The sequence below is a fragment of the Barbus barbus genome (assembly GCF_936440315.1).
Source record: "Barbus barbus genome assembly, chromosome: 16".
NCBI lineage: Eukaryota > Metazoa > Chordata > Actinopteri > Cypriniformes > Cyprinidae > Barbus > Barbus barbus.
In genome coordinates this window covers 11,859,108-11,882,749 of record NC_136744.1, presented here as the reverse complement: position 1 = coordinate 11,882,749, position 23,642 = coordinate 11,859,108, and the positions used below count along the sequence as shown (strand labels likewise).

At 37.1% G+C, this 23,642-nt stretch overlaps 1 protein-coding gene across 1 annotated transcript; it reads left to right on the top strand.

Moving 5' to 3' along the window:
- Window positions 1–253: 253 nt before the first annotated feature.
- Window positions 254–23,517, top strand: LOC306882185 (gamma-aminobutyric acid receptor subunit beta-1-like; the record flags this gene model as incomplete). Its single annotated transcript, XM_079436658.1, has 9 exons — window positions 254–357; window positions 699–790; window positions 923–990; window positions 12,048–12,268; window positions 15,130–15,212; window positions 20,462–20,596; window positions 21,405–21,557; window positions 21,699–21,949; window positions 23,170–23,517. 9 exons carry the CDS (start codon window positions 254–256, stop codon window positions 23,515–23,517), a joined length of 1,455 nt encoding a protein of 484 aa, XP_079292784.1.
- Between the last annotated feature and the right edge of the window lie 125 nt (window positions 23,518–23,642).

Genomic DNA, 23,642 nt, shown 5'->3' with positions numbered 1-23,642 from the left:
CGTGTCAAGTGACCCGCTGGCGATGGGATCTGACCGGCATACTGATCCGCTCCGCCAGCAGAGTCAGCAGCACCGGAGAGCGCGACAGACGCAAGAACGCCTCGCGCGCCACTTTGGTTTTCGTTAGAGTTGCTCTCTTTTTTTGCATTTGTAGTATTTTGATGTTGGTCTCGTCGTCGCGCATGCGTTGCTGTGTAGCTGAATTTTCTGGAGCGCTTCTTCAGACTAAGTTTGGATTGCTGCTTCTCAGTCGATGATGAGAGGGATGCTGATCGCTCGGGATCACTGGCGCGCGGGGATCTTGTGTCTCCTTGTGCTCCTGGCTTTGACGGTGGGTCGTAGTCCGACAGCGCACAGGTAAGACATAACCTGCTTGTGTGTTATCAGTCTGCCTGCATTCTCTGCGGAGCCATGTTAAACCAGCCTAAGATGGTTTGCTGGGCTTAGCTGGTCTCCCAGCCTATTGGCTGGTTTCAGAGAGGTTTGGGTACTTTTCAGACGGTCAGGCTGAAAGCCAGATGAGCATGAGCATAGCTAGGCTGAGGAACTAGCTAGACCAGCTTGGCCAGGCTAGTAGACTAGCTAAGACCAGGTTGGCCAGCCTAGAAGACAGTTTAAACCGTCACTGTTCTTGCTATTCTTCAAGTCCTGGTTTCTTTGAGTCACAGTTTCTCAAGTATCACACTACTCTTCCACAGTGTAAACGAACCAAGCAACATGTCATATGTCAAAGTCACTGTGGATAAACTACTCAAAGGCTACGACATCCGTCTCAGGCCTGACTTCGGAGGTAAAGGCATTATATTGATTTAAAACACTTTTCCGTTCTCACTGATGGATGTGACCATTTTGATGGATCATTGACAGGATTGACTGTCATCAGGCCATGTTGGAGAGATTGTGGTGTCTGTTTGCTTTGCAGGTCCTCCGGTTGATGTTGGTATGAGTATTGACATCGCCAGTATCGACATGGTGTCGGAAGTGAACATGGTGAGTCTACAGGCTACTCTGATTGTTTAATAGATGGTGGGCTATTAAGGAAGGGGACATCTCTGTCAACACAACCTATTAAGGCAGCAGTGATGAATAAAGTGGGAGAATATACTAGAGTCTGCTGTTCAGGAAAGAGCTACAGGCTACTCTTTTCTCTCCTGCTCACATACACAAGCACAGCTGACTGTGAGATTAGAGAGACATTGTGTTCATTTTGCATTATGATTGTTTTGGCATTGGAATTGAACTGACATAAGCCTTTACTCTGACTCAGCATAGAAGGACAAAATAAGCAATTTTGTAAGGAACATGCACACAAGACCCCATATATGCACATCCACAGGTTGGAGTAGGTTGATGCTAAAACACAACAGTGATTTTAATGCCACTCTGAAATAGAAGTAAAGATGATTTTGATGAAGATGATCATGATGGTCAATGGTTTGTAGGATGTGTTAGCTTAAATTTATTGGCCCATGTCCAATGAGTATGCTGTATACTGTATAGAGCAGCATTTCTCAACCTTTTTGACTTCTTTGCATTCCCCCCATTGTCCAACACAATATTCAAAGGACACAATATTTAAAGAATCTTCTAAGAGCAAAGCAAATTACTGTACGATCACAAACAAGCAGAGCCGATGAAAATCAAGTGTGGGTAATCTACTATCAACACAGGTGCAAAATGGGTTAAGACATTTTTTAGGGGTGTTAAATAATGGTGCAAATATGAGTAAACTGACTACTGTAAATCTTGCGGCATTCATTTAACCTTGCTGGATTCATTTAAATACTCTCCTCCCATAAATTTTGTATCTGAAAGAGAAACTTGTACAAATGCATATGCAATAAGGTTAGCGTTTTCATTGCTAATGTTTCATTGCATGTCTTTAGATTTTAACAGCAAAAGATGGTTTGCGCTGGCACAATCTGTTAGTTAATATGTCCCAAGGAGTGTTGATAAAAAATAATTAACCACAAGACTCCATAAGAGCAAAGATTCTACTTTGGTGTGCTCTTCAATTAAAAAAAAAAAATATTGAGGGCAAAAATAAATAATTTTTTTCAATGTACATATTGATTTCTTTGTGAATTAATTTTTAATATAGTGTGATTAATTAATTCCTGTGACCTCTTTGGGAGTTCTGAAGGCCCCTAATGGGCCCCAGTCCCCTGTTTGAGAACAACTGCAGAGGAAAAGTGAGCTCTCTTTTTTCTGCCATACGATTGCCCTGAACTGGAGATTAATGCAGATAATTTTTTTTTCAAAATGATAAGAGAGTAGTAAGAATAAAACGTGTTCTGAAATAAACTTCAGTTGTATCCACTCTGATGGCACTCTGGGGGTTTTCTAGGATACATCAGGTCTAAGGTTGAGGTTGGCACTTTTGTTATGACAAGGTGTCATTTTGGCCACACTGGAAAAAGCTTTTTTTGTGAATTTTGAATAGTGGGCTTGAACAAAAGCCATTTCTGTAGTGGTTTGTCATACATTAATTATTTTAGCAAGTGGGAGGCCTTTCGGGGAGGATACATGATGGCGGGAGTTAGTGAGGCGCAGCAGAAAGATACTTAGCATTTGCAGCAGCTGCTTCAGGACTCACTGTGTCTAGAAAGTCTGTTTCTATAGAAATATACATTTAAATAAAATCTAAAATGGTTAGATTAAATGTAAAGTATATAGAAATACTACCTGGAGCAGTTTATGTCAGTTGTGGCCAAGTCAGGGCACAAGAAACCGTCCCAAACGTTATTGTGGAGTTTGAAATGAATGATGAGTTATGAATTATTATGTAGAGTTGATTACATTCACTGTTGAAAGGGTGTATCTTAAAGTGTTCTTATGCTCTGTTTTGAAGTTCTTTATCTCATCAGTTTCTCGTGATTGCTTTTCATACCGGTCAAGGGTGAATTTCACAAGAATGAATTTAGATGTTTTTGAATGTAATGTGAACAAAAGTCAGGTTTAGTGAGGCAGTTGTTGTCATTTTTGTGGAGTATCTGCAGAGACTAACATTAAAAAGGTGTAGCTTTCAACAATTTGATGTGATTTTAGGGAGACAGGCTGAAAAAAAGTGATTCAAAATAAGATTCAGCATCTTAATGGTTATATTATTTAAACATAAATACATCTACAAAACAATTTTAAAGGTTCAGTCAGGTAGAAATAGAAATTTCAGGTTAACACTTTTCCAGTGTACCAGATTAATTTTTCATTTACCATTTCACTTACTGATTAATGGTTGAAATTACATATATTTTCAGCTATTGGATAATTGGGCCTACCTCATTTTAAAATCTAGATTACCTTTCGTGTTCTGCTCACTTAAACTGTAGAAACACTACTAGTTCAGTAATACTATTTCTTTCTGAATATTATAATTCGATGCCCTTATTTATTTTTAATTGTAAGAGAATATGCATAGAAATTTAATAATAACAGTGATTTATTGGTTATCATCCTTTAAATGAAAATAGATATCAGTTAATTGCTGTCGGACAGAATTTTAATATCAGTGCATCCCTAGTGCTTTTAGAAAATCAGATATTGAACACTATTTGCCTCACTGCGAACTCTCTCATCCCATTTTCTCCTGTTTGTTTGAAGACACACATACACTTCGACATGATTTTCATAACACTTTCGACAATATCGACAGATGTTTTCTTTTTCTTTGCTTTTTATAGCGCAGAAAATCACAGGTTCAGAGAGCACTGCACTCCTTATCACAACAACAGAAAGGTGATTTGGCGGAGAAGTGAGAAAAAGCCAATTTAGAAACTGCGTTAAACTAAAAGATTATCTACTGCAGCTCCCATAAGAATATTGCAGAAGGTCAGCTGTTCTCAGTGCTGTCATAGCTTCATAGCCAGGTCTTGTACGCTCTTGCATTGATTATTAATGTACACTGCTGGTTACTTCGGTTTCCCTCGCTCACCACGTCGTGACTGCAGTGTGAGGATGCATGTTAGGTTTGCAGTAAAAGATGCTCGATGTGAGAAGTGGACTCTTGGCTGCAGTGTGATGCTGGTGTTTTTATTAACAGCTGGTGTGGACTTCAGCAAAATAGACTTCACTTTTACTTTCTCTGTTCACATTCTAGGACTTATTGTAAATGATTAATCAGTGAATTATATTCAAAGAAAAAATGATTATTACAACAAATATAATAGGTTCATCTTTCCTTTTCTGACGTCACTTAGACCATGCAAGCTAATGCTCAGCTAAGAAAAATATGTTCTTCTAAGAACATTTTGCTAACATTCTCATTAAGTTATGAAAATTTTATTTCTGAATGTTTTAAAAATGTTTGTTTTTTTCTTGGTTAATTGAATGTTATAGAAAACATCAGGATTAGTTCACTTCCAGAATAAAATTTGTCTGATCATTTACTCACCCCCATGTCACACAAGATGTTTCTTTCTGTCTTCACTCGTTTTTGAGGAAAACAATTCAGGATTTTTCTCCATTTAGTGGACTTTAATGGTCGCTAATGGGTTAAAGGTCCAAAATGCAGTTTCAGTGCAGCTTCAAAGGGCTCTACACGATCCCAGCCGAGGAATAAGGGTCTTATCTAGCGAAATGATTGGTCATTTTCTAAAAAGAATAAAAATGTATACTTTTTAACAAATGCTGGTCTTGCTCTAGCTCTGCTATGCACATCTGCAACTTGTAGGGTGAAAAACTCCATCTCATTTTCTCTTCCATCTTGGACATCATTGTTTTGCCTTTTTTTTGTTAAGGACGCTTGGCTTCCTTTGCATATTCGCTTTGTAAACACTGTGTCGGTACTTCTGTTACGCATGATCTTTCCAACATGACTACGTAATGCGTGAAGTCGAGCAAGACAAGCATTTGTGGTTAAAAAGTATGTAAATTTGTATTTTTTAAAGAAAATGACTAGATTGTTTCACTAGATAAGACCTTTTTTCCTCGGCTGGGATCACGTAGAGCCCTTTGAAGCTGCGACTGAAGAAAGAAAGACATGAGCATCTTGGATGATATGGAGGTGAGTAAATTATCAGGAAATTTTTATTCAGGAAGTGAACTAATCCTTTAAGGGAATGTGAAAGTTTGTTGACATTATGAGAAATGTAATGTTTCATTTAGATGTTCAAAAGTTTGAGGTTGATGAGATTTTTTTAAAGAAATGATACTTTTATTTAGCAAGGATGCATTGAATCAACTGAAAGGGACAGTAAAGACTTTTACATAGTTACAAAAGATTTCTGATTTAAATAAATGATGTTCTTTTATTAAATTGCATCAAGATGGCGCCGAGTATGGCTGCTGTGGTGTGGAACGCTCCCGTACTTTTGTTGTTTTTGTTTGTTTGTTCTGTGTTTAGTCATTTTCCTACTGTCAGTTTTACCAGAGACGAACTACTGGACATAAGGCAACACACACCGGACAATTTTTTTCCGGTTTTTGATTATTCAGACGCTTTGTTGGATGTTTTGGTCGGAGGGGCAGCGGTCCTAGTCAAACGCGCGCTCAGACGGAAAAGAGGGAAGCGCGCCGGCGCGCTGGTTAAACTCCGCGAACGCGGCTTCCGAACTGCGCTCCCAAGCATTCATCTAGCGAATCTCCGATCCCTTCCTAACAAAATGGATGAACTACTTCTCCTCACCCACACAAATAAGGACTTTACAAACTCTGCTGCATTGTGCTTCACTGAAACCTGGCTGAGTGAAAACATCCCGGATAACATGCTTCATTTGCCTGGATATCAGCTGTTCAGATCAGACCGCATCACGGAGCTAACGGGGAAAACGAGAGGTGGTGGACTATGTTTCTACATAAATGAAGGTTGGTGTTCAGATGTAACAACTCTGAAGAAGATGTGTTCTCCTAATTTGGAGGCCTTCTTCATAAACTGTAAGCCGTTCTATTCACCCCGAGAGTTTTCATCCTTCATTCTCGTGAATGTGTACGTGCCTCCTGACGCGTGCGTGAGCGCCGCGATGCAACAGCTGGCTGAACAAATATCTGAAACAGAGCAAAGGTACCCGGACTCTTTTTTAATCATTCTTGGAGATTTTAATAAAGCAAATCTCTCCCGCGAACTGCCAAAATACAGACAGCACGTTACATGTCCCACCAGAGACATAAATATATTGGATCATTGTTACACAATAATTAAAGATGCATATCACTCTGTCCCACGGGCAGCTCTGGGGCTCTCTGATCACTGTTTGGTTCATCTCATACCGACCTATAGGCAAAAACTCAAATCTTCGAAGCCTGTATTAAGAACCGTTAAGAGATGGACAAATGAAGCAGAGCAAGATTTAAAAGCTTGTTTTGACCTCACTGATTGGACTGTTTTTGAAGCCGCTGCCACCGATCTGGATGAACTCACAGAGACTGTAACATCATATATCAGTTTCTGTGAGGATATATGCATCCCCACCAGGACATTCTTATCATTCAATAATGATAAACCGTGGTTTACTGGGAAACTCAAACAGCTTCGTCAGGCCAAAGAGGACGCTTACAGAAGTGGGGATAAAATCTTGTATAACCAGGCCAGGAACAGACTAACAAAGGAGATCAGAGTGGCTAAAAAGAACTACTCTGAGAAGTTGAAAAAAGAACTTTCAGCCAACGATCCGGCGTCGGTATGGACTGGTCTGAGGAACATCACCATGTACAAGACACCACCCCCACAGTCTGTGGAGAATCAACAACTGGCTGACGATCTCAATGTGTTTTACTGCCGATTTGAAAAGGCCAGATTGACACCCAGCACCCGCTCTGATCTGCACTTCACACATTCACCTTCCCCCCCTGCAACCCCCCTTACTCCCTCCCCCACCATTCTACCTGCGTTTAAAGTCTGTGTAGAGGATGTGAACCGGGTCTTCAGAAAACAGAAATCTAGGAAAGCTTCAGGACCAGACGGTATTTCACCTGCCTGTCTAAAAGTCTGTGCTGACCAACTGGCCCCCATCTTTACACAAATCTTCAACAGATCTCTGGAGCTGTGTGAAGTTCCCCGCTGCTTCAAACGCTCCACCATCATTCCCGTCCCCAAAAAGCCCAAAATCACTGGACTTAATGACTACAGACCTGTCGCACTCACGTCTGTGGTCATGAAGTCACTTGAGAGACTGGTCCTGGCCTACCTGAAGGACATCACTAGACCCTTGCTGGATCCTCTTCAGTTTGCCTATAGAGCAAACAGGTCTGTGGATGACGCTGTCAATATGGGACTGCATTACATCCTGCAACACCTCGACAAACCTGGGAATTATGCAAGGATCTTATTTGTGGACTTCAGCTCGGCCTTCAATACCATCATACCTGACCTTCTCTCAGACAAACTGAGACAGCTCTCTGTGCCCTCCTCCATCTGTCAGTGGATCACCAGCTTCCTGACAGACAGGCAGCAGCTAGTGAGGCTGGGCAAACTCACATCCAGGACTCTCACCATCAGCACTGGCGCCCCTCAGGGTTGCGTTCTCTCCCCACTGCTCTTCTCCCTCTACACGAATGACTGCACATCAAAGGACCCCTCTGTCAAGCTCCTGAAGTTTGCGGACGACACTACAGTCATCGGCCTCATCAAGGATGGTGACGAGTCTGCTTACAGACAGGAAGTTGAGCAGCTGGCTGTCTGGTGCAGTCTTAACAACCTGGAGCTGAACACGCTCAAAACTGTGGAGATGATAGTGGACTTCAGGAGAAACCCCCCTGCTCTCCCCCCACTCACCATCATGAACAGCACTGTGACTTCAGTAGAGTCATTCAGATTCCTGGGCACCACCATCTCCCAGGACCTGAAGTGGGACAATCACATTGACTCTATTGCGAAAAAGGCCCAGCAGAGGCTGTATTTCCTCCGCCAGCTAAGGAAGTTCAACCTGCCTCAGGAGCTGCTGAAACAGTTCTACTCTGCAATCATCGAGTCTGTCCTATGTTCTTCTATAACTGTTTGGTTTGGTTCAGCTACCAAAACAGACATCAGAAGACTACAACGGACAGTTAGGACTGCTGAGAGAATTATCGGTGCCCCTCTGCCCAGCCTCCAAGAACTTTACACCTCCAGAGTGAGGAAAAGGGCTAAGAAAGTCACTCTGGACCCCTCACACCCAGCTCACTCTCTCTTTGTACTGTTGCCCTCTGGCCGGCGCTACAGATCACTGAGCACCAGAACAGCCAGACACAAGAACAGTTTTTTCCCCCAGGCCGTATCCCACCTGAACAACACATAACACACCCCGGTACTGTACATCTGTAAATAACCCATCAAACCTTCATCTGCACATAGGACACATGCACATTCACAGTTCTGTCTATGGTCATGTCTCTTTTCTGTATATTTTTATTTTTATTACTATTGTTATTCTTAATTATTGTATATTCTCTTCATTAGTGTTCTTTATCACCTTAATTATATGTTGTCTGCACTATGTTTGTACTTTCTGTACTGGAAGCTTATAACACCAAGACAAATTCCTTGTGTGTGCAAACACACTTGGCAATAAAGCTCTTTCTGATTCTGATTCTGATTCTGATTCTGATTCTTTTAAACTTTCTATTTATCTAAGAAGACTGATAAAAAATAACAACTTCCACAATAAAAAATATTAAGCAGCACAACTGTTTTCAACACTGATAATAAGAAATGTTTCTTCAGCAGCAAATCAGCATATTAGAATGATTTCTGAAGGATCGTGTGACACTGAAAACTGGAGTAATGACTGATAAAAATTCAGCTTTGCATCACAGGAATAAATAAAATTTACATCATTATTAAAATGTGTTAAAATAGAAACATTTTAAATTGTAATAATATTTAAAGGTAATACTGTTTGTTCTGTATTTGTGATCAAATAAAGGCAGTTTGGTGAACATAGGAGACTCCTTTCAAAAACATAAAAAAATCTTACCCACCCAATCTTTTGAATGGTAGTGTATGTCATAAGTATTATTCAGTGATGTGAAAAGAAGAAAGTATGATAGATACTATTATTCCTAACGTCAAATGTGGGCAAATCTGCATGTATCATCTTGTCCCTCCTGAAGGATCCCAAAGTTCTTGTCACTTTATTATATTTAACAAGATCTCAGTCATCTTAGTAGCATTTCCAAATTTCAGTTTAAGGTTCATGGATTCATGCAGTACATCGTCTCAGAATGAAAATGTTTTCAGGACACCCCCCACCCCCAAAGGCATGTCATGAAGTGATTGCATAGGCAGTTTTAAATCTGCAAACTGTGCTGGATGATGTGCGTGTGCTATGTGAGAAGAATCTTAACAGAGACTTTGCAGTACAGAGGGATGAGGAGCAGTAGTGCTGGGACCGGACCTACCTGCACCCCTTTAGGGCAACTGAATCTGAAGTGCTTTTAGTACATCACACATATGGAGAATACTAATTCATCAAAATTATTTTCGTTTTTAATTGTCACTGCTGTTCCTTTTATGTGTTTAATGAAAGATGTTGCGTATTCCCAGGGTTAATATTGATAGGATCAAATTTTACTGCATTGCAGTAAACAACGCCTTGTGCTAAACTGTTACTACCCTAAAACACAAGAACATATATCTAGATCTATACTGCACTATTCAAATGCTTATAAAAAAGGAAAATGAGAGAAATTAAATTGCTTGAAAATCATTTATTCAGTTGGGTATAATGTATTCTCAATATTGAATTTTTAATCAGCAGGACAGATAGTCTCTTTAATTTGTTGTGTTATATTTTTACACAGTTTGTATTTTAAACTGTGGGGAAATAAATTGCACACAGCATTCAGCACCGATTTCATGCTTTTCAGTTGAACCTAGAACAGCGGGAGATGGAACTGTCCTGTTTTGATCACAGCGATAATGTTAACATGGACAGGAACTTAGGAAGAAAATAGGGTCAAAAATACATTTTTCATGATTGGTTCTAAATCTCCACTGTATGATTATTAGATGTGATATGGCTACAACAGTAAATGCTGCTTCTCACAAACTCAGTCTCTGCATGCGTTGGGACTTTAACGTTCATTTGGGAACTTTGTTTACATTTGCGTAATTTTCAACATTTCTACTTGAAATATTGGGGGGTTGAACGTTAGAAAGTGAAGAATTAAAGACAAACATGTTTTATATCTTGCAGAGTAGAATAAAATAGTTACAATTATCAAATATTTGTTGTTTACTTTGCATGTCACATGAACATAAACCATCATCAGCTGTGAATATGCAAATTTGATGTCAAATTAATAAAATCTTAACTTAAAATCTAATTTTTGAGTAAATATTTTGCATCTGACAAAAATTTGAGGAACCTCTGGTCTACAGTAATTAGTTCTCATTTAATGCAGTCAGAAGTTATTGTAATCTTTTTTTTTTTTCCTATAGCAGTGTTGGTTTTTAAAGATGCATAAAGTTGATTCTGGACTGTTTATCTCCGTAAGTTTTATCTGCCTCTCAGTCTAAAACATGTCTTAAAACAGACACCGACAGATGCTGTGATTGTTTTATAGAAGCTTGTAAGTGTCTGTGAGAGACAGGGAGAATCCACTCTGTCTGTTTAACCTTCACTCTCATTTATCATGTTGGTTTAATGGGATCTCAACTTAATTTGTTCCACCACTTATTCAGCTGAGAAATGTGGCGACTGGGAGATGGAGTTTAAGCAGAAGCCTCTGTGCAAATGGCTGCGTTTTTCAGCCTAACCTTTGACCTTACAGTTAGTCCCAACGCATTTGGGGTCTTAAGAGACTCTTTCCTTTTCACAGCAAACCTAAATGAAGTGCACAGTAATGTAAGTGCAATTACTGAGAGCAGAGCAGTGTCTGAAATATGGATGTACTGTTGGAATGGGATCTCATTTAGTTTCATTTAAGTTGGTGATTTCACAGACTTGATTAACTTGACCTCAAAGCAATGATAAATGCAATACAGATTTATGTTATTGTGGAGCATGAAGCACCAGGGCCACGCAGTTGTTATAATTGTGTTGTTTGTTTCTGCAAAGGAGAGCTTGTCATCTTGGATGATGCTTTGTGTTTTTACACATCTGGAGGCAGTGGCTGTGTGACCTTCAGCTGAGAAAAACTGGGTTAGCGAGGTCTCGGCTGAGGGGAAGGGAAGCTTAGCCTCAAGGTGGTTGACATCCCCTTAGATATGTCAGAAAAGGATGCAGATGTCCACCCTGAGATTACAAATGCAGATGAAATGGGGAACGAGATGCACAGCATTGATACGTTTTAGTTTGTGACGTATATACTTTGTTTGCATATGCTAATAAGCATGCACATGTTTTCACTCTTAAAACCACTGGAAACCCACACAATTTTCATTCAGCATTTTTATTTTTGTATGTACTGTACATACTTTTGCACATTTTTGACTCTAAAGTAACACTTAGTCATAAAAATGAATTTATTGCATTAGATTCACAACCCGTTAAATTAAGTGAACTGCAAACAAAACAAGCAACACAAGCTTTTCTCAGAACAATGAATGATTTTGCAAGTTATTTTAATTTTTGTATGCTGTATTTGAGCAATTTTAAAGCTGTGATTTACAGAATAGCTGGTAATTAGCATTCGTTGCATGGTTTGCTTTATGTAACATAAAACATGTTGTTCCATGTATAAATAATTGATAGAAATGAATAATTTTAGATTGAATTCATTTAATTTTGAATTCAGTCGTAGATGGGTTTGTTGTTCACAATATAAATATTGTTTTGCTTTGTTTATGCTATTTCCTTGTTATGTGTCCGACTTGAATGCATGACTTCTTGTAATAATGAATGCCAGACTTGGAGGTCCGAGTTTTCCATGTATCCTTAAAGGAAGGGATGCACTTGACAACCAGAAAGAGTCTGAATACATTTTGTCTTCATTTTGAACTGTAAATTTAACATTTTATCATTTGAAACCAAATATGTTTTATTTGAAATATGTGCTTATGCTGTCTTTCTTTGCAGTAAATGCCACTTGTTTTTATATATTGAATCTAATGCAGTGACAATATGGCATTAATGTGAAGTGTCCGATATTTTGGAATTGATGAAATGAACAGTTTTTTGTGTGTTTTTCAGGACTATACCATCACCATGTATTTCCAGCAGTCTTGGCGCGATAAGCGCCTGTCCTACACAGGGATTCCTCTCAATCTTACTTTGGATAACCGAGTGGCTGATCAACTCTGGGTGCCTGATACTTACTTTATAAATGACAAGAAATCTTTTGTCCATGGGGTCACAGTGAAGAACCGCATGATTCGTCTGCATCCTGATGGGACTGTGCTCTACGGCCTCAGGTCAGTAAATTTGTGTTTGTGCATCTTTTTTAATATATTTTTTTGTCACTTCTTCTTTGTCTCATGCATTAGATTAATGTTTGGATCTTTTGTGTGTGTGCATCTTTACATTTATCTCTGTCTGCATGTGTATGCTGTATTTTTAGCTGACCCTATTCCCTTGGCTGTCCTGATGGTGCATTTTTCGATTTTAAAGCCCAGTGAGATGTGTATCCTGTCTCAGTCAGGGAATATAGGTTCTGTTTACCAAAGAAAGATGAGTCTGTCTTTGTCCTGGTTGAACCAGGCTATTCTATTAACATCCTATTCATCTCAATGGCAGTTGCTTGGCTGATGTGGAAGCCTTCTGGAAGAACACAATTTGAAATTTTACATCTTTGCTCATGGAACCACAAATCTTTATTTTTTTATTTTTTTTGTCTAAAGGCTGGCATACACTACATGATTTTGCCCCGATTTTCCTCCAGTTTACAGTTTAAATAAATCAACGCTAGTCAGAGCCAGTCTGCAGATAAGAGTTGACAGAATTCATAGAAAATCATGTAGTGTATGATGGTCACAGACTCATTTTTCAGCTTCAGACTTTGATTCCATCCAGTCAGAAGATTCCAAACATGTTTGATATTTTCTGCTGATTTTAGAACACATATTGTTTTCATTTGTCATGCATCTCTTAGCAACAGGGCACATATTTCTGCATGAGTTTTTTGTGATCGAAACAACTTTAAAGTCTGGTAGTGTATGATCCTCAGTCGTTTAGTGTATGATGGCTAGTTTTTCCTCTGTGACTATTACAAAGTCGGTAGGTGTATGATGCCCAGTGTTTTAAATTCTTTTTTGATTTTAAAAGTTGCGGAGTGTATTCCAGCGTTAAGATAGATGTCAGCAATTAGCAGAGCAAAGTTTGAATCTGGACCCTGGATTGGACCAAGGAAGCAAATAATTTTTCATAAATAGTTATAAATAAATTTGTAAGAGAAAAGAAAATGTAAATCATGAGTAAACTATATGTTCTATTGTGCAAAAGTTTGGGTGTATTAATGATTTTGAAAGAGTCAGAAAATATAGTAAAAACAATATTACATTAATATTGTTAAATATTATTATTTACTGTTTTCTTTATATTTTAAAATGTAATTTATTCCTGATGGCAAAGCTAAATTTTCAGTAGTCATTACTTAAGTCTTCAGTGTCACATCATCCTTCAGAAATCATTCTAATATTCTGATTTGAGGCTTAAGAAATATTGTTATCAATGTTGAAAACAGTTGTGCTATTCAATATTTTTGTGGAAACCATGATAATTGTTTTCAAGATGAATAAAAGATAAAACAGAAAAAATAGGAATCTTTTGTAACTTCATAATTCTTTACTTACGCTTTTTGATCAGTTTAATGTTTAATCAGTTTAATTGCTGAATAAAAGTATTAACGTCTTTGTAAAAAATCAGATAGATAGATAGATAGATAGATAGATAGATAGATAGATATAATATTAAACACAAAGTTTCTCTACATTTTGTTAGATTTATGCTAAAAATAAGAAAAACATTTTTGAAGAAAAATAAATAAGATTTAATATCTTATGCAATTTTGCTTCTCAAGCTTCTATTACCGCGACTTAAAAAGAAAAAAAATTTAAAAGTGTATCAGTTCTGGTATGTTAAAAAAACTCTCTAGAAAAGAATTAACTTTCAGTAGTCACTGCTAAAAATGCCAAAACATAAAATATTGATTAATTACTAAATCCTTATTAAATATTGATTAATTCAAGTCAAGATTCATGTCTTTCAGCAGAGGGAAAGCTGCTTTTCCTACATAGTACAGAGTTAGATATGCAGGTTTTGTCTGGCCGATATTCCCTCTCTCTCCTTCTTGCTCAATACTGTATAATTTATATCTAATGTACTATGCCTGAGGGGTATGGACATGCGCTGCTCTATAGAAGTGTGCACCTATGAGTGTGTTTATAAATATATGTGATAACTGCTTAGATAACCATCTCTGTGCCCCTCAGAAAAACAATACAGTAAAATAAGGTAAAAATTAAGTGTGTTTTGTAGGGGTGGAAAGGTAACGTATATTTATTTCATTTAACAAATGTGTGTTTGTTAGGAAAAAGTGCTTTATACCAAAACTCATCCAGGACTGCAGATTGAAGAAGTAGTTCCATCATAAGTTGTCTAAAAGTGCAGCAGTCACGCACTGAAAGGCCACCGCGTGTGTGTTTCCGTGTTAATTAAAGCTCCGCATAATTAAGATCCAGCCAGAGGCATTTCAAAGAGGGGCTGCAGACATGACTGAGACGACGTTAAGGCAATTACACAGGAGAGAAATAAAGAGGGATGAAACACGAGAATGGTATAAGGAACGCAGTGTTTCTGCAGTGATGTTTATCCAGCAGCTTGTGAGAGAACTTTTTAATGACATGTGAATAAATGATAAGCAAATATTAGTGCGTATTATCGGCCAAGTACTTGCATCTATTTCTCTTAACGCTAGTTGATTGGAAGATGATTACATTTATTATTTTGTTAAATGAAGAAGTACACGTGCTTGTCAAATCCATATTAGTTCAGCATGAATTAAAGTTCTGCAAAGCTTTGCTGAGCAGCCAGTGCTTTGAATATAAATCTCATTACAGGTGGAAGCAGGTGGCTGTAACATCATCTGCTCTGAAATGTACAGCTTAAATGTTTCACTTGCCTCCTCTGACATCTGGACAGATTTCACACTTTATAAAAAAAAAATGGAAGTATGTTTGATTAGTCGGACCCACACTTACTGTTACTGTAGATCCAGTAAGCAACTGCATGATTATAATAGTATTGTGTTGTGTTGTTTTTCACCTCATATCTGTAGGATAACTACCACAGCTGCTTGTATGATGGATTTGCGAAGATACCCGCTGGATGAGCAGAACTGCACGCTGGAGATTGAAAGTTGTAAGTGCTGTTTGTGGTTTAACCTTTAACAACCATGAATCAGTTGGCTTAATTGCAGTTTATCAAACAGTCACGGCCAAAAATATCGGCACCCTTGGTAAATATGATCAAAGAAGGCTGTAAAAATGTATCTGCATTGTTAATCCGTTTGATCTTTTATTTAAAAAATTCACAAAAATCAAACCTTTCATTGCATAATAAGAATTTAAAATGGGGGGAAATATCATTATGAAATAAATGTTTCTCTAACAGGTTCAGGTCAGAGGACTGGAATGGCCATAGCAGAAGCTTGGTTTTGTGCCCAGTGACCCATTTTTGTGTTGTTTTTAAGGTTTGTTTTTGGATTATTGTCCGGTTGGAAGATCCAAATGTGGCCCATTATAAGATTTCTAAAAGAGTCAGTCACTTATTGATTTTTTATCTGTTGGCATTTGATAGAATCCATGATGTCATGTGTCTAAACAAGATGTCCAGGACCTCCAGCAGAAATATAGGCCCACAACATTAAAAATACAGCAGTATATTTCATTGTACACATGGGGTACGTTTTATCCATGTGTTCACCAAACCCATCTTGAGTGTTTGCTGTTAAAAAGCTCATTTTTTAGTTTCATCTGACCATAGAAGCCAGTCCCATTTGAAGTTCCAGTCGTGTCTGATAACTGAATATGCTGGAGATTGTTTTTGGATGAGTTAGGAGAATTTTTCTTGAAACCCTCCCAAACAACATGTGGTGATGTAGGTCCTGTTTGATAATTTTTTTTTTAAGGTTTCCCGAGACTCAACTATTTTCTGCAATTCTCCAGCTGTGGTCCTTGGAGAGTCTTTAGCCACTCAAACTCTCCTTCTCACCATCTATTAGGACGATATAGACACACGTCCTCTTCCAGGAAGTTTCGTAACATTTTATGTTGATTGGAAATTCTTAATTATTGCCCTGATGGTGGAAATGGGAATTTTCACTGCTCTAGCTCTTTTCTTAAAGCCACTTCACTAATTTGTGAAGGTCAATTATCTTTTGCTGTACATCAGAAATACATTCTTTGGTTTTTCTCATTGTGATGGATGATTAAGGGAATTTGGGCTTTGTTTTCCCTCCTATTTATATTTCTGTGAAACAGGAAGCCATGGCTGGATAATTTCATGTTCATAATCACCCTGGAGTGATCAAAATTGTGAATATGAATGGGAATATACTTCAGAGATATTTTACTCATAAGAATTTCAAGGGGTGCCAATAATTGTGTCCCAACGTGTATTAGAGAAAAACAATTATTTAATAATGATATTTCCCCCCATTTTAAATTCTTTTTATCCAATGATAGGTTCGATTTTTGTGAATTTTTAAAATAAAAGATCAAAAGAATTAACAATGCAGATTAATTTTCACAGCCTTCTTTGATCATATTTACCAAGGGTGCCAATAATTTTGCCCATGACTGTATGTGACCCTGGACCACAAAACCAGTCATAGGGTCAAGTTTTTGAAATGGAGATTTATACATCATCTGAAAGCTGAATAAATAACCTTTCCATTGATGTATGGTTTGTTAGGACAATATTTGGCTGAGATACAACTATTTGAAAATCTGATGGTGTAAAAAAATCTAAATATTGAAAAAAATCGCCTTTAAAGTTGTCCAAATGAAGTCCTTAGCAATGTATATTACTAATCAAAATACATTTTTGATATATTTATGGTAGGACATTTACAAAATATCTTCATTGAACATGATATTTGGCATAATAAAAAAATCAATAATTTTGACCCATATGATGGATTGTTGGCTATTGCTACAAATATACCCGTGCTACTTATAACTGTTTTTTTGGTCCAGGGTCACATATATCAGTATTAACTGAGGAAAAACCCTATATGAAAATTATTCAAATTCATTATAGTTTTATACCTGATGAAAACATGGCATTGACAAAAAGCGGCTTTTGAATAAGTATTTTGTTTAGTTCCATAGTTCCAAGGAACATTTACAAACAGAGTCGCAAAGTAGTGTGGTTGGATCTACAGCTCTGTGACCTGTGATTAGAAGTATAGTTTCTAGTTAGTACGATGTGGATGTAGATCATGCTCTTGAGCAAAATAAGCAAGATAACATGCTGTACAATCTATTTCTTTCATATTCACAAATTTAATTTTGAATCTTTTAGTTTGTCATGAGCATGAAAGCTTTGTTTTCGAAGAGTGTGCCTGGGCAGATATGTTCTACTAACCCGAGGGAACCCTCTGTATGACATAAGAGGAAACTGCGATTGAATCAAACATCTGAAAATAAAGCAAAACAACAGAGAACAAAAATAGCAATTTAGTCTTCTAATGCCATGTTCATTATTTACAGCAATAATCTGACACTGATTAGATCTCATTTTGCAGATGTTATTACTCCACTACTTGTGTGACATCAACAAGAGCTTTACAGTATATTGTTGAACCAATGTGGTTCAACAATATACTTTTGTGTGACCAGACCTGGGTAGATTACTTACAAATTGTAGTCTGTTACTGATTATACATTACATGATGAAAAGTGTAGTCAGTTTTATTAAACTTGTTTTATTAAAAAAAGAGAAACAATCCTTTTAAAAAATGTATTTCTTTCTGTCTGCCTTTGAGAATATGGTATGACAGTAGAAAGGACATTTTTTTAAATGTTGGGAGAAATAATAAATTATGAATAATTGACTGCCATTGGGTGAATATGTAATCATGTAAACCATAAGAGAATTTTAAAATGTAATATACTCTAATTGCAAATACTTAATTTTTGGAATCTGATTGTGTAATCCAGATTACATGTAATCAGTTACTACAGTTTGTGAAACAGTCGTGACTAGTTAATTTTTCCAAAGATGCATTGTACTATGGTGGTTAAGCAGTGAATTACACCCGTTGTATGGGAAACACACCCCAGGGCAGGCTTGGGGGGCATTCACACAGGACATGTTGTTGTATTGTATCTGCTTTTTTTAAATTGTGTACATGCAGCTTTTGCATCACATCTTTTTCAGCGTCTAATGCATTTTTAAGACACATGCGTCTTAAGCCTTGAGTGTTTCCTGCAGTCTGTTACTTGTGATCCGACTTGCTGTTCTTAACAATATGAACATATTCTATATGAATGGCATCACCTCTGAAGAGGTAAATATAGTAATTCAAGCTTGTATTGCTCCTTAGGTAGGAAAATTGCCTCTTACATTTTTCACATTATTCTTTTAATTAACTGTACTAAAAATACTGTATATACCGTATAGAATGAATGCAGAAAAACTTTTTATACAACACACAACTAATAAATCCTACATCCTACCAACAAGATTACTGAAAGTATTACATAAAGATGCTGAAATTTCTTTATTGCATGCAATTGCAAGCAACAGTTGCATGATAATGCAGCAAAAATACTGGTGCAATCAGTTGTGTAATCATAATGCATTTAAGCATCATCTCATTTATCATGAAAAACACCTGCAGAGAATCTGGCTGTGCTGACTAATCTCTCTGTTTCATCTTTCTTAGTCTCTGCGACTGTCTTACTCTGTAACTCTTTCTTTTTGCTCTTTTTCATCTCCTCTACTCCATCTCTTTTGCACTTTGTCTCTCTCGGTGTGACAGACAGTGTTTGTAATTGGGTGTCTGCTCTGTTGGGCAGACAGCTGTAGCCCTGTGAGGCTGCTGTCATGTCAGAGCTCTGAGATGCATATCACAGCATGAAGGATAAACCAAAACATCACAGGAGACATAAACCATGTCACTTTCACATGGTAGACATAAACCATGCCACCTTCACCACATACACATCATCCATGGGACAAGACAAAATCAGACTTACTGTAATGTAGATAAAAATACTTTCCACAAGTAGGGTGTTCTTACAGAGATAGTTCACCCAACAGTGAAAATTCTGTCATTTACTCACCCTCATGTTGTTTAAAAAAAACTTACTTTCTTCTGAGGAACATAAAATATTTATTGGTAACACTTTATAATAACGTCCAGTTATAAGTCATTTATAAGTGATTAGTTAATGATTAACTAATCATTTACAAAACATTCATAAGAGATTAATAAGTGATATGCTAACAATTTGTGTATGTTTTGTTAATTCATTTAAAAGTCATTTACAAGTAATTAGCTAATGATGAACTAATCATTTACAAATCATAACTATACATTCACAAATGATTAAGTATATGCTAACAATTTATAAATATGTCATAAGTTATCTTTAAATATAGCATCATGAAATAATCAAACAGATCCTTAATGGTTAATAGTTACTAGTTAATATATTATTAATCACTTATAGATCATTGAAATGTCAACATTGTACTATTATCTCAATAAACATTATAAATCATTTACAAAGCTTTCTGCATCCCCTAATCTAAAGTGTAAACTACTCATCAGTTGTAAATGTTTTACAAACCTTCCAGGTTACAGGTTGTTCGTGAATATATATATATATATATTTACGCACACACGACTGGAAACCATAAAGTTTGTAAAACATTTACAACTGATGATTAGTTTACACTTTAGATTAGGGGATGCAGAAAGCTTTGTAAATGATTTATAATGTTTCACGTAACAGGGTTTAATGCAAAATGTGGAACAGCTAAATATTATGGTTTTGTTAGCTGACGTAATATTTAAATACAGTATTTTTACTATAAGTGATTTGAATATCAATTTAGATTATGCAACAATACAACACTGTTATTTTGGTACAGTTAACAGGCTAACAATCATTTTGAGACAGTCATGGGACACCCTATTTGTAGAAAACAGCGACAATTAATCAAACATCACAAATTTGGCATACAATTTTAGATTCAAACATTAAAGAGGAGAGGATTTCAAATGTCAGAAAAAATTCAGAGAGCATTGCAGAGTGGGATGAGTAGACCTTCATGAAGATTATCGCTGTACTTCAGTCACTCAGGACTCTAGGCTGATGTTTCTTTTGATTGAACTTAATGAAGAACAGGGAGAATTGACTATCACAAGACTTCATCCTCAAATTAAGTTTAATGTTCTGCAGTACTGTGCTCTCCTGGAGATAAGCGCAGAGTCTGAAGGGACAATCTTGTCGGTTAGACCTAGACCAGACCTCTCACATGCTGATTTACACCACTGACAACACTGTGGGAATGTGAGAGAGGCAGCTTTTCCCAAGCTGTTTTGTGACTATATGTGTATTTCTGAATGTGTCTGTCCTTCTTTTGTCTCTCAGATGGCTACACCACAGATGACATTGAGTTCTACTGGCAGGGAGGAAGTTCAGTGACGGGGGTGGACAACATTGAGCTGCCGCAATTCTCTATTATTGATTATAAAACACTGTCTACGAAAGCGGTGTTTGCCACAGGTACAGTGCGCTCCCTCCATGTTCATGAGATGAATAGACTTTCTTTCGAGATGAGTCAGCCCTCCTCTGACCTTCAGAACCACTATATGCCAAGATTACCTTCGGTTCACGTCAGTTCAAAAATCAGTCTTTCAAATGAAGTTGTTTTTTATTTGTAAGCACAGCAAAATTATATGTGTGTAGTTGTAAAGACATGATGCAGTTTGCTGATACATAAAGTCTGGTCCAATATGCAGCTTGTTCTTGCCAAGACCCACCCAGTTAGACAGGAATCTGACATATTAAACGACCAACCACAATGTATACTGTGTATACCATCAGTAAGATTTTTTTTAACAAAATTAATTTTTTATTCAGCAAGGATACATTAAAATTGATCAAAAGTGACAGAAAAGACAATATTATAAATGTTTCCTGTTTTAAATCAATGCTGTTCTTTTTAACATTCTATTCATTAAAGAATCGTGAAAAAAAGATATCCTTGTTTGCATAAAAATATTAAGCATCAAATCAGCATATCGTATTGATTTCTGAAGGATCATGTGACTTTAAAGACTAGAGTATCGGCTGCTAAAAAGTTCAGCTTTGGCATCACAGGAATAAATTTCATTTGAAAATATATTCAAATAGTAAGCAGTTTCTTTAAATAGTAATGATATTTCACAATATTACTGTATTTTCAATCAAATAAATGCCTTGTTGAGTGTAAGAGATACATTAAAACATCTTACTGACTCTTTGAATGCTAGTGCACTGTAAAGTTTCTCATCTGAATGTGTTTTTGTGTACTTTCATTTCTCACTTTCAGGGTCATATCCTCGTTTGTCTCTCAGTTTTAAACTGAAGAGAAACATTGGATATTTCATCTTGCAGACCTACATGCCCTCAACATTGATCACCATCCTGTCTTGGGTCTCTTTCTGGATCAATTATGATGCTTCCGCTGCACGAGTTGCGCTAGGTGTGTGTTTGTATGAGGACACTTTTGTAGCACTTTCTCTTCACCTCACTTTTTCCAATACTTCTTACTGTAAATTTACTTTTGATGTAAACCAGTTTCTAAATAAGCTTTTTCAAACATTGTAATACTGACTCTCTTTAGGAATCACCACCGTTCTGACTATGACCACAATCAACACTCATCTTAGGGAGACTTTACCTAAGATCCCTTATGTGAAGGCCATAGACATCTATCTGATGGGCTGCTTTGTCTTTGTGTTCCTGGCCTTGCTCGAGTATGCCTTCGTCAACTACATATTCTTCGGCCGTGGTCCACATTTGCAGAAGAAAGTGGCAGAAAAAGCTGCAAAAAGCAACAATGAAAAGAGTCGCTTAGAGAGTAACAAAGTTCAGGTGGGTCTATGCATTGATCCAATACTCCGTATCGGTATTGGCTTTGATACTGGCATTTTCTGCCGGATTGGGTATCGGTCAGACGAGACCAATCCAAATAAGAAATTCTGCATATACTATTGTTAAGCCCCACGAAAAAATAAAAAACTTTATAAAGCACCATAAAGTTCTTGTGCATTATATTCCAAGTGTTCTAAAGCTGTTCCATAGTTCAATGTTAGGTACAGATGAATATTTAAGTCAAGTTCACATAAACTCTTCTCTCCGCTGCGGCTATCTGTCATCCTCCATTCAGCATTCAAACTTTGTGTCGTGTTTGGTTATGACAGTCAAAACAAAACTGTCCAAGAGTGCACAGTAACTGAAGTTTAAAACTGTTAAAAGAAAAGGCTCAGTAAACTATCACACACATACTATGCATCAGTATCTCCTCTCTGTGCTTTGAACCCTTCTACGCAGAGTGCTTTGACTCCGTGTTGCTTCAAGCGCAACATTCTGCGCATGGGATGCACATAAGCAATTTGTGCCGCTCTGTATCGAGCGTTTCATATTATAATACTTTTGCGCAATGAAAAGATTAATAGCCTTTCTCATTCTATCCTATCAGAAGTTGCTGCCTCCATTACTGTGCTATACATTTAAAAGAAATGTCTTTTAATTTATAGTATATATTTATAAATATATTTACTTGTTTTTCATGAATGCATTTTACAACAATACAAAGAGCAATGTAACATTTTACCAGATTTATTCCTACACTTATTCACTTATATTTGTTACCCACTAAATATTGTTATTACACTAAATGTTTAGATTTTATAAAATTATTATGCGCTGATTTTTCTAGAATAACTTTTGCTGCCGAATTATCCACTAACCTAGTTTATAATAGTATTTTTGTCATAGATTTTGATTATATATTTTTAATTTGTTATTTTTCTTTAAAATGAAGTTGTCTATATTTAGTAGATTGTGTTTAACACACAAAACACTGATGTATAGAAATTCTACATTGATTATAAAAACAGTATGATATATATGATCAGATCAATTCTGGAAAAATGGTATCGGTGCATCCCTAGGTGGGTCTTGTACTTCATGTACTTCAAAGTGCACCAATTAATTTTTTAATTACACCGTAAACAATTATTTTTCAAAGTTTTTGTTAGTTTTGTGTATAAACCTTTTACCTCTTTTCATTGCTCTTTTTTCCATTAAAGGTTGATGTCCATGGACACATTCCCCTGACAAACCTTGACCTGCGCTTTAGCGGGGCAGAGATGTTAGGTGCTCTTGGGGACCCGAGGAACACCATGTTCTCTTATGATAGTGCCAGCATCCAATACCGTAAGCCCCTTACAGGTCGGGACCTCTACAGCCGGCCCACTGCCTCTGTTGAGAGGCCAATGGCACGAAAAAAGAGTCGTCTTAGGAGGCGAGCCGCTCAGCTAAAGGTGAAGATTCCAAACCTGACAGATGTAAACGCCATCGACAAGTGGTCACGTGTCATCTTTCCCATCACCTTCACCTTCTTCAACTTGGTATACTGGTTGTATTATGTCCACTAGGGAGCAACACTAGCTCGACCCAGCCATTCACACATCAGGTCAGGCTCTCTCACCCTCTGACTGTCAGTCAGACAGGAGGAGGAGGTGCATTCTGTAGGTAGCACTTCTCTGTAAATTATTAAACT